General features: G+C 45.3%; 1 protein-coding gene across 4 annotated transcripts in view; it reads left to right on the forward strand.

Moving 5' to 3' along the window:
• The window catches only part of RFT1 (RFT1 homolog), a 37,520-nt gene that overhangs the window by 5,097 nt on the left and 20,362 nt on the right, over window positions 1-12,061 (forward strand). For all 4 annotated transcript variants that reach the window (XM_032161286.2, XM_032161287.2, XM_058442979.1 and 1 more), the window contains 4 exons: window positions 1,231-1,347; window positions 2,513-2,702; window positions 3,274-3,375; window positions 5,051-5,188. In XM_032161286.2, coding sequence (XP_032017177.1) covers window positions 1,231-1,347; window positions 2,513-2,702; window positions 3,274-3,375; window positions 5,051-5,188 — 547 coding nt within the window. The remainder of the gene's footprint in view (window positions 1-1,230; window positions 1,348-2,512; window positions 2,703-3,273; window positions 3,376-5,050; window positions 5,189-12,061) is intronic.

The following is a 12,061-nucleotide window of genomic DNA, read 5'->3' on the forward strand; positions in this document are numbered from 1 at the left end:
ATTTTTATAAGCTCCTTAGGTGATTTTGAAACAGGGACCATTCTTTGAGAAATACTGTTTTCTTTTCCTCTTCTTCACCTTCTTCTTCTTCTTCTTTTGAGACAGGCTTTTGTCCTGTCACCCAGGCTGGAGTGTAGTGGCGCCATCATGGCTCACTGCAGCCTTGACCTCTTGGGCTTAAGCGATGCTCCCATATCAGCCTCCTGAGCAGCTGGGACTACAGGTGTGCACCACCACACCTGAATAATTTTTGTATTTTTTGTAGAGATGAGGTCTTACTGTGTTGCCCAGGCTGGTCTCGAACTCCTGGGCTCAAGCAGTCCTCCCATCTTAGTCTCCCAAAGTGCTGGGATTATAGGCATGAGCCTGAGAAATATAGGCACTTGGCCCTAAGAAATATTGTTTTAAAAGCAGGAAGGAAGAGGGGCAAATCCTCCTAGGGGCTCAGATTTTTCTCCCCAGGCAGCCTTCCTGAGATTGGCAGGTCCCTGCTTTGACAGCCCTTGTCTGGCCTGCCCTGCCCCCCTGCTTAAGGTTTGGTTCCATCTCCTTTTTTGCAGTGTCCCACAGAGGTACTGGGTAGCAGGATAATCCTTGGACAACCCCAGAGACCTTAACCCTGGGCTGTCCCCACTCTGGCTTCACCCAGACGGCTGCCTATTGAGGAGGGGAAGTCTCAGCTACTCCTCGCTAAGGTGCAGGAAGGCTCACCCAGGTGCTGCCCACCTGGGAGGTACCCAGGCAAGCCTTGCTGATCTGGGTTGCAGCAGCCTCTGTAATGGTTGCCAGCCTTATTGCCTGTCTTGAGATTCTTTTGGCCAGAGCCTCCACTCAGTAGAGGCTCAGCTTTTCTCACAGGGGCTATTGGTCACTCGGGTCAGTGTGACCAAGAAGGGTGGGGTTATAATCTTATCTTCTTCTCCTCCTTGTGGTCATGGCCACACCTCTGCCTGTAGCCATGAAGTCTGAAGCCTTTTGAGGCCACTGCAGCAGCTTCTATCCTTCACTTAACTGTAGGCACACACCCTCAGGTGTCTTTTGTTTGGTTCCTAACTTATTAGTTCTCATGGATCAGACTGGTAGGGGGTCCTGTAAGAGCCCACTGCCCTCCACATCACCACCAGTGGTTTATGACCAAGACTTTATCTCCTCCCTGTTGCCGGAAAAATCCCAGAAGTTCTGTCTATGAAAAAACTCGAGACCTTATTTATTTCTCCCTTTCATTTACAGATTAACGCTGCTTTACTCAACCACCCTCTTCCTGGCCAGAGAGGCCTTCCGCAGAGCATGTCTCAGTGGGGGCACCCAGCGAGATTGGAGCCAGACCCTCAACCTGCTGTGGCTAACGTGAGTTGTGCTTTGGCAGGAGACACGTTTCAGGAAGGCAGGTGTAGTGAGCATTGGAAATGAAACAGTAACACGTGCCTAAAGCTAAATTGCCTCCAGATTCAGTTTCGCCATGGGTTTCTGGGAGCAGGCATACAACAAGAAGGGGAGAGTGTTTGTGTAAAAGGAACTCCTTGGCTCATTTTCTCTCTGGATGTCCAGGAGCCAGGAAGAGGTTCTGGGTTGGGGTTTCTGGACCAGGTTTCTAGCCCTGGTTTCATCCTCTTTGGAGGTGGTTTCTTGCTGTTTCTGATCACCACTGTGGGCTCCACTTGGCCTGTGCCATCTTTTTTATTCCTAATCTTTTTGCTCTATAACATCTTTTGAGATTTTAACAGCCACTTAGATTTAGTATTTCCTGAAAGCCTCTTATGGGTTTCATTACATTTTTCTTCAATTTTGTTATGTGACTTCAGTTCTGAGTCTTTTAGGATATTCTTGAAGATCAAATACATTAGCTTCAAATTGCAATGGCTTTTCTCCAGCTAGGTCCCTGCAGGGAGGGCTGGAGTTTGAGGTTATTTCCCAGTGCTGCCCTTGCATAATTGCTTATTGCCTCACAGAAGTGACTGTCATGAGGGCTGGTAGGTGTTCATTTTATTAGCGGAACAACTGTTAACCACCCAGTCATATATAAGTGCCCCATGGTACACATGTGCAACATGTGAAAGGATACTGAGCACTGCTCTGTTGGTTATTTGGGATGCAAGGAACAGCTGTATACAGTCTGTCAGTCATTCTGACAACAGGCGTCTTCCTTCTGGGAATTTTGCTTATGGAGTCAGTATGTGTAACCCAGTGGATAGAAGTTTAGGCTTTGGAGTTATAGCAGGATTGGGTCTTGCTTCTGCTCTTGATTAGCTGTTCATGAGCTTGGCCAAATTGCCCAGTGCCTGTCAGCCTCAGTTTCCTCATTTTTTTAATGGAGATAATGACAGAGGATCATTGTGAGGTGTCAGTGAGATAAGGGGCGTGAATCGTAGTGCCTGGCATGTAGTTAGTATCTTAATAAATAAATTGTAGCTGTTTGTATTATAACTATTTTTTTTCTGTTCAGTGTTACTATTTTAATATATATTTATATTTATTTTGAAATTTAGTGAATTATTTTTTTCTCCTCTTCCAGAGTCCCCCTGGGTGTGTTTTGGTCCTTATTCCTGGGCTGGATCTGGTTGCAGCTGCTTGAAGTGCCTGATCCTAATGTTGTCCCTCACTATGCAACTGGAGTGGTGCTGTTTGGTCTCTCGGCAGTGGTGGAGCTTCTAGGAGAGCCCTTTTGGGTCTTGGCACAAGCACATATGTTTGTGAAGCTCAAGGTCAGTGCGCCTTCTGCTGTGAATGGGAAATGGGAAGAATAAGAAAAAGCGTTGTTTTTTTAAAACGCTTTTACAGGAGAGAATGAATGATTTTTCCAGATTTGCACCTAAAAATGTATTTAGAAAAAGATAACAGGTCAGTTAAGTTCTTCCACTTGAAATTTGTCAGATAGGCTAGGCTAAAGTTCACCTCTGTTTTACCATAAATAAAAAACAGATTTGCTAATAATTTATTAGTTCAAGTCAGAATTTAGAAGGACTGTAAAGGTTTTTCAGATTTTTCTAGTGGTTATATTTAGTTGTATACTAATATTAACTTTTCTCTCTTCATCTTTTATAATAGATTACAAAGGAATATATATATATAATGTAAATCTTAAAGCATAATATACTGAAAGATCCATGAACCTACCCTACCCAAGAAGTAAAACATTACTGATACTTATGTCCAGCTGTGTGCCCCGCCCCCACAGCCAGGGTAACCACTGCCCTAGATTTTCTGTCTATCATTCCATTACATCTTGACTTTTTGATGATATTTGTAAACTGCACCTTAACCACATGTTTGCAGGTGATTGCTGAGAGCCTGTCGGTAATTCTTAAGAGCATTCTGACAGCTTTTCTCGTGCTGTGGTTGCCTCACTGGGGATTGTACATTTTCTCTTTGGCCCAGGTAAGACTCATGGCTTTTAACTTTTTATATGATCTTTGTTTCTCCAACTGGTTTTTCTTCTTGTTCCCACCGCCGTGTGGTCTGCATTCGCAGTACCCATGCCTGTGCAGGAGGTGGAAGCACCAGAAGGATGACCTTGGTACCGCTTCTCTGGCTGCCAGGTCCATTGTGTTCCATACACTGAGACCGTAGGTGTTTCTAGGGACCTGGTGAGGGCCACACACTGGACTTCATTGACAAACATCAAAAACCCCTTTTAGACATTCAGTGGGCAAGCCTGTTTCAAACTGATCTTTGGTCGTCTGATAGTCTCGTAAAGGAGAAAAAAACCAGTGGGGGGTGGGGTGGGAATCAAATTGCATGTGTATTATTTTCCCTGGATTTCCATCAGTTTTTTGCAGAATAGGTGGAAACTCTGCTAAGCCTGTTTTAAACTTAGATTGAAATCTCACATAATTCAGAGGGCATGAATCAAGTCAGAGTAGGTATATGTTCAGTTTTAGCAACTTAGGCTTCATTTCCATCCCATTATTTCCTAGTTCTAGTTCATATTTCTAGTTCTAATAAAAATATAACTAGAGTACAGGTGCTATTTTTAAAAATGAAATTTAAGATCAGATAGTTACCAGAACATTTTACAGTGCAAAGCAGTTGTAGTTTTCATTAATGTTTAGGAAGATAAATTAAGATTCTTAGTCATGATTTATGTGAAGGGTACTTCTCACAGAGGACATTGGCATCAGGTGGGTGGCTCACAGCAGTGCTGCTGGAGCTTTAAGGGCTTGGAGCATGAGGAAAGAAGGCTGATGGATGATGGGCTCCGTCTCAGGCATGGTTGGGAGTGGAGAGCAGAGGGGCCCACACCTACTAAACTGAGACTCTTCTTTTTCCTTGCCCTGTGCCTTTACTACAGGAGCAGCCTTGATATTGCCAGGTTGAAAGCAAGTCTAGAGGTCCCAGTCTTTCTTGAACCAGTGTGCACTGCCGTTCTCAGGAGGGAAAGAGGGTCGAAGGGAGCTTGTGAACAGGGGCTTGTTTGGACTTTCCTCCTCAATTTGCAGACAAAACCCATCTGGCTGCTCCTGGCCAGAAGCCATTCTTTTGTCCTGGATGGGTGGAGGGAGGGGTGGGCCCTTTTATCACTCTACCCTTTCTTCCCCCATCTGTAGTAGCTCTTGCCCTGGCGAAGAAGAGAGAGTCAGCAGCTCAATTGTGCTTTGTAATCATTAATGGCACAGGTTTCCGGGGTTTAAGGAAAACCCACAGTCCTTGATGATGGCAAGTCCTTGGATATTAGCACAGTTAGGTTACGTGTATCTTTGCAGTGTGCTGGCTAGGTGGAAGAGCCATTCCTTTGGCCAAATACACACTTTTTGAGAATGTATCGGACATTGCTGTGGTAATTGAGCTAGTGTATATCTGTTAGGGAAATTACATTCTGCCTGCCAAGACGATTATGTTCTCCCAGTTAAGTGAAGTGTTGGGAACACTTTGCAGGTAGATGCTGCAGTGGAGTTGGGTCTAAGTGAATAGTGCCATTTCCCAGAGGGTAAGGCATTGCTGAATAGAAAGTGCAGTTAATCAAGAGAGTTCTATTACTTGACTGGCCTTTGAGATCAAATTTATAGGCATATCTTAATTATGCCTTTATTAAAACAGTTTTTTTTTTTCTCAGCTTTTCTATACCACAGTTCTGGTGCTCTGCTATGTTACTTATTTCACAAAGTTACTGGATTCCCCAGAATCAACCAAGCTTCAAACTCTTCCTGTCTCTAGAATAAGAGATCTGTTACCCAATATTACAAGAAATAGAGTAAGTAATACATTTTATCTCTTATCATTTTAATCATAGGTGCTGCTTATCCTTGAGAGAAAGAAACTGCAACTGGTTTATTGTTATAATCATAAATAGAATTTTATAGCTCATATTTATGGAGTGCTTGCTCTGTGCCAGGCCAGGGTTTCTAAATCTTTGCACTATGGACATTTTGGGCTGCTCGATTCTTTGTTGTAGGGGCTGTCCTGTGCATTGTAGGATGTTTAACAGCATCTCTGACCTCAAATCACTAGATGCCAGTAGCAACCACCCCTCAGTGGAGCACCCCAAAATGTCTCCAGACATTGCCAAATGTCCCCTGGGGGATAAAATTGCCCCCAGTTGACAACCACTATCCTAGACCCTATGCTGAATGCTTTACCTGCCTTATTTAATGCTTACAACAACTTTGAAAGGCTGACACTGTCTGTTTCTATTTTAGGGTTGAGAAACTAAGGCTTAGTGAATAAATACCTGTCCTAGGTGAGGGTCAGAGTGAGGACAGCAGCCTGGAGGGGCTCACATGCCAGCAGAGCACAGGCTCCACCATTGTGCTCCACTCTCTCTATTCTGCTGTGGTTTTGGTTTTCTTCCTCAGTTGACTTCTAGCACACATAGCTGAGAGTTCTGAGAAAGTAGGGATGAACCCAAAATGGTCTTTTTTTTTTTTTCTCCTTGAGACAGTCTCATTCTGTTGCCCAGAGTGGCGTGATCATAGCTCGCTACAGCCTTGACCTCCTGGGCTCAAGTGATCCTCCTGCCTCAGTCTCCCAAGTAGGTGGGACTACAGGTACGTGCCACCATGCCCAGCTAATTAAAAAATTTTTTTTTGTAGAGACAGGGTCTCACTATGTTGTCCAGGCTAGTGTTGAACTCCTGAGTTTAAGCAATCCTCCCACCTCGGCCTCCCAAAGTGCTGGGATTATGAGCCACCACGCCCGGCCTCACATGCTCTCCTTCTGATTGTCAGGCTAGTCTTTCAGGTGATACACTTTCCCATCTAGAGCACTGTGGATTCTACAGCTGACATGTGGAGTGGAGCATAATCTTTTCTACTCAATTCCTTCACACTCAGGCCATTGGACTTTCATTTTCTGGCTCTTCTGGGGTCAGTGCTGCTGCCCATGCCACTGGAGCTGCACATGTGATGATGTTGCCACGTTGTCTCTGCTAAGACATTTCGTGAGCTACTCCATTCTGGGCACTTTCCCCTCTCTCCATGCTCGTTTGCTTACCAGATGTAGTACACGCGGTTGTGGTAAGGTACATGCTGGATTTGTCCTTATTCCTCTTGTGATACTTGAAAAAGTAGTAAAATATGTGAGACAAGTCTCAGAATTTACAGAATCCTGTTACACAACTTTTCAAGAAAAACTAGATCCTATGTGTCAAAGCCAGATATGTTCTCGTTTGTGAGCTCAGAGTTCTTCATTCTGCTCAGCTAGATTTCACCTATAACCTAAACCAACAGGACGTTTTGGATACCCCTGTGCCTCGTCTTAGATGAGGCTTAGATGGTTAGGACTCAGGATCGCTTCTCTTGCCTAGAGCTTCTGCCACCTGCCCCCAGAGCAGGTCCAAGAGTGCAGAAGAGTTCTTCTTCCCCTTAGTGTCCCCTGGTGCCCACCTGTACCAAGCCTGGCAGATTTTCATACTGGGCCTGTCCCTGTGCCCCAGCAGTATTTTGGGAAGGAACATTTGAACCATTAGTATAAGCAAAGAGAGGAGGTAAAGGAAAGAGTCTGCCAAGTGTTTATTAAACTCCATGGTGGCTAGCCTGAGCAACATGGCAAAACTGTCTCTACAAAAAAAAATTTTTTTTATTAGCCCAGTATAATGGTGTGCACCTGTAGTCCCAGCTACTCAGGAGGCTGAGGTGGGAGGGTCGCTTGAGCACAGGTCAAGGCTGCAGTGAGCCATGATTGTGCCACTGCACTCCAGCCTGGGCAACAGAGTGAGACCCTGTCTCAAATAAATAACTAAATAAATAAAACCTGTGATGGGCTCAGAACTCTAAGCTTAGTTTCTTTATCTGTCAAATGGGAATAATAATAGTACCTCCTTCCTAAGGCTGTTTTGAGGGCCTGATGAGTTGGGGCATGAAAGGTCTTAACATTGTGGCCTGGCACAAGTGGGTATCCTTAAGTGACAGCTGATATCACCACCATCACACCGAGCAGCCCTGAGAGCAGAGCTGGCTCCGCAGGGGCACCCTAGCTAGGCAGCTCTGATGGTATTGGTGTGGGAGCTCAGCTGTTTAATCTGACAATATGCTCTGAAAGTACCCATGCCCAGACTGCAAGGACCCAAGCCCTGATCATGAGAAGGCTGTGTGTACCTGTTCACACATAGTGATGCTGTTCCCGCTGACATACAGTAAGAACATGGCACCATGCTTGGTGCCATCAGGGATACAGACATGTAGGAGAGGTGATTCCTGGGTCTCAGGGAGGTTCCTGTGGGCTTGAGAGGCACCTGATATAGATCTGAAGCCTGCGGGACACTCCCCAGACCTCAGGGTCTTCATTTTTAAAGTGAGATTGTTGGCCTGCATGACCTGTGAGGCTCCTCTGAAGACTTCAGGAGTTCCATGAAAGTATTTGAACCTTGACAAAGAGCCATTTACAATAACTGCCATTGACTGCATGTTTTGTGCCATGCACTACACCAAGCACTTTACATGGATTTTGTATTTAATTCTCATAGTAACGTATGAGATAAATACTGTTAGCTCCATTTTACAGACAAGAAAACTGAGGTTCAGAGGAGTTAAGTGACTAACCCAAAATCACATAGCTGATTTTGGACCCACTTCTCTCCACCTTTTGCTGGGGACTAGCTTTAGGCTGTGGCCTACCCCTATGTTATGTAGCCTTCCAAAAGAAATTGGCTTATTGCCCATAGTAGTTATTGTTTACATAGAGATTAGGAAGTTCCAGGTGGAACAATTCATAATTCAGGTTTATTATTTTAAAAAGAAGGCAGGGCATGGTGGCTCACACCTGTAATCTCAGCACTTTGGGAGGCTGAGCGGACAGATCACTTGAGGTCAGGAGTTCGAAACCAGCCTGGCCCACATGATGAAACCCTGTCTCTAGGAAAAATACAAAACAGTTAGCTGGGCATGGTGGCATGCGCCTGTAATCCCGGCTACCTGGGAGGCTGAGGCAGGAGAACTGCTTGAACCCAGGAGGTGGAGGTTGCAGTGAGCCAAGATCGTGCCACTGCATTCCAGCGTGGGTGACAGAGCAAGACTCTGTCTCAAAAAAAAAAAAAAAAAAAAAAGTTTGCTGACCATTGAGACCAGCCTGGAAGTAGTAAAAAACCGTTCTACAAAACATATAAAATTAGTGGGATGGTGGACATGTGAGGCTGAGGCAGGAGGAGCACTTGAGCCCTGGAGGCTGAGGCTGCAGTAAGCTGTGTTCATGCTACTGCACTTTAGCCTGGGCAACAGAGCGAAACCTTGTCTCAAAACAAAAAAAAAAAAAGAAAGAAAGAAAAGAAAAGAAATGAGATGATTCTGAATGCATGAATGCAGTGTATGACTTTACCATGGGCAGCATGCCTGACTTGACTCCCCAGAGCAGCTTTCTGCACTGGGGACTTCCTTAATGGAAGCTGGTCAAATAATTATATTTACTATCAATTTGACCTAATTGTGAGATTTCCCTTCCCGTTCTTGTAGGATTCCATCTTCTTTAAAGATACTTATTTAACCTTATAATAAATTAATGATACTTCAAATAATGGCTTCCGTTTATATTCATTGACATTTCTGAGGGATTTAATATGAGAGGTATGCTAATATTTAAGTAAAGCTGAGGAATTTGACTCAGCAAGCATGTCTTAAACATTATTATATGTTAGGCACTGTACCAGGTGCCCTGAGTGAGGCCCCTACCCTCAGAACTTGCATGGTGATGGAGAGATAGGATCTGTACTCAACTATGCTATAGGACAGTGTGTGTCTAGCGTTATCAAAATAGAAGCACAGGGGAAGGACTTCTGAATTCCATCTAGGAACATCAAGGAAGGCTTCATGGAGGAAGCTTCTTTTGTGCCAGACTTTGACACATGGGTGGGCAGAGGTTAAATGTATATGTGTGGTAGAGATGGGCATTCGTGACCACAGAAGGAAAGAAAATCTGCTCAGTGCTTGTTATCTGCCCATCATTGTGTTGGAATTGGGAATATAGAGATGACTGGGGTACTTAGGTTGGCTGAACAATGGGGGAAGGGAGAGAAAGGAAAAGGTGGCAGGAAGTTATGAAGGGAAGTAAACCTGGCTGCCAGGCTAGGGTCAGGTGGCAGTGGCCTCAGTGCTATGGAGCTTGGGTTTAATTTTTGAACAGCACCATGATCAAACTGTCTGTATTGAGGAGCTTGCCGTCTCTTACAGAGTTACAGTGTCTTATTTTTTTTCATTCAACCCTCATACCGGCTCCATGAGACAGGACTTCTTATCCCATTTTGCAGATGAGAAAGCCAAGGCTTAGCAAAGTTAAGTATCTTGTTCACGGCGACATTTACACTAATAACTCAAGGAACTGCAGGTCGAGCCCCAGTCTCCAAGCTTGACTCCAAAGCCTGAACCTGCAATGAGAAGGATAGGCTAGAGAAAGAGTAAGAAGCAAAAAAAGCTCATTGGGAGCCTGTGGCAATTGTCCAGGTGAGGAGTAAGGACAGGGGAAGGATGGATGAAAGTGGGAGGACGGATAAAGCTGGGGCAACGTCGATAGCCCCAGAGTGACTGGGATAGGTGGAGCAAGAGGGAGAGGAAGGAGTGCTCTGTAGGGTGGAGGAGGTGATGGGGGGCAGTGGACAGGATGGTAGCCCCACACTCCCCAGTGACTCTTGTCATTGTGGTAAGGATGTGGCTGATCAGATCATCCTGAGTCAGAAGAGTTTGGGAAGTGGATGAGTGACTCAGGTGAAAGTGTGATGAGCCTCTGAGTTCTGATTCCGGACCTTCCCTGGAGTTACCGTCCATCACCTTTTACCACCCCAGCCACTGTTTCTCCATTAGTACAGTGAGGCAGTGGAATGGCTTGTTGGTCAGGGTATTCCGGGGAAATTCCCGGCTATTTAGATCAGCTCATCAGTACCAACCCAGCTATTGCGAAATAGGCCTCTTTTGACTGCCCCAAGTGACACCTCCATTCTGAATAGAATGGTAAAAGTCCACCACATGCTTCCTCTCTCCCACCACTCAGCCCCTGCCTGGAGAAGCCACATCTCAGATTGGATTTCCTGCCTTACTAAAGTCCTTAATGAGCACTTTAGTAAGTGGTGTCGCCATTCCTTCTGAACCACAAGCCCATTTAAACCAAAGGCGTTAGGAAAATCAAGTATGAGCTCTCAGATTAGGTACACCGTCATGATTTCATTCTCCCGAAGAACTTTGTCTTTAAAGAGCTCAACCATCTTCCCAAATCCATTCACAACCTGCAGGCAAGCAGGCGTCACCAGAGCCTCATGGCAAGCAGCAGCCTTCGTTTCCTTTTAAAAGGGGACAGGTCCTACTTTGCTGACCCCCGGGAGGACCACCACAGCATGGCAAGGGGTGAGGAGCAGTGTGAGAGAGAGAAGGTGCTTAAGCCGGCTGTGGTCAGAATCCAAGTCTGAAGATGACGTGGTCCCCAGTGCCCCCTAGTGGTGGGAAGTTGTCTGGTGCTCTGTTCCAGGGAAAGGAGATGGCCTGTTTTAAACATCTTGTGGCCCAATTTCCTTCTCATCAGGGAAGATTTACTCCTGGGCTAAAGAGATAACCTGGCATCTGCTCTAGGTTCTCTGATTCCCTGAGGGCAGCACTGTTTGGGAGGATTCACACTTGTGCTCCCTGTGTCTGGAAAAAAGTCTCAGAAACCAAGGAGTAAAGATAATGGGGGCTAGAAGTGATCCTTGCTTTCAGAGGTGCTCTAGGCTTGCCCTGTCCTAAATGTTAGCCACCAGCCACATGTGGCTATAGAGCATTCTGGAATATGGCTAGTCTGAATTCAGATGAGTCATAAATGCAAAATACATATTGGATTTCAAAGTCTTAATATGAAAAAAATATTTTTTACAGGGATTACTCGTTGAAATGATAATATTTTGGTTAAATAAAATATATTAAAATTAATTTCACTTGTTTCTTTTTCCTGTGCACTGTGGCTGCTAGAAAATTTAACATTACATTTCTACTGGATAGCATTGTTCTTTACGGATGGGCTTTCTGCCCAAAACCGGGGCCCACATGACTGAGACAGGTTCCAGGCCTGCCCTTGGGCCCACTTCCAGAGCTGTGGCTGACCTTTTGGAGAGGTAGAGTGGGCTTAGCCTTTGTAATTCAGCCCTCCCCTCCCCAAGAGCCCTCTGAAATCCTACCATTCAGAAGTCATCACTTTGGATAATCACAACTTTTCAAAATGCAAGTACCCTAGGATTAAGAACCTAGTATCAACCAGGCATGGTGGCTCACGCCTGGAATCCCAGTACTTTGGGAGCCGAGGTGGGAGGATTGCTTGAGGCCAGGAGTTTGAGACCAGCCTGGGCAATGCAGCAAGACCCTCATCTCTACAAAAATTTTAAAAATGAGCTAGGCATGGTGGCACACACCTGTAGTCCCAGCTATTCTGGAGGCTGAGGGGGGAAGATGGCTTGAGCCCAGGAGTTTCAGGTTATAGTGAGCTGTGATCATGCCACTGCATTCCAACTGGGTGATAGAGTGAGACCCTGTTTCTAAAACAAAACAAACAACAAAAAACCAAACACCTAGTCTAAATATTCTAGGATCCCAGGGTGCCTACAAGATAGAGGAGGGGGCTCCAGAGAGAACTGTGGGAGGTAGAAAAACAGGAGTCGGAGGATACTGAGCTCCCTGGCTGC

This window comes from Hylobates moloch, unplaced genomic scaffold, assembly GCF_009828535.3.
Source record: "Hylobates moloch isolate HMO894 unplaced genomic scaffold, HMol_V3 SCAFFOLD_8, whole genome shotgun sequence".
NCBI lineage: Eukaryota > Metazoa > Chordata > Mammalia > Primates > Hylobatidae > Hylobates > Hylobates moloch.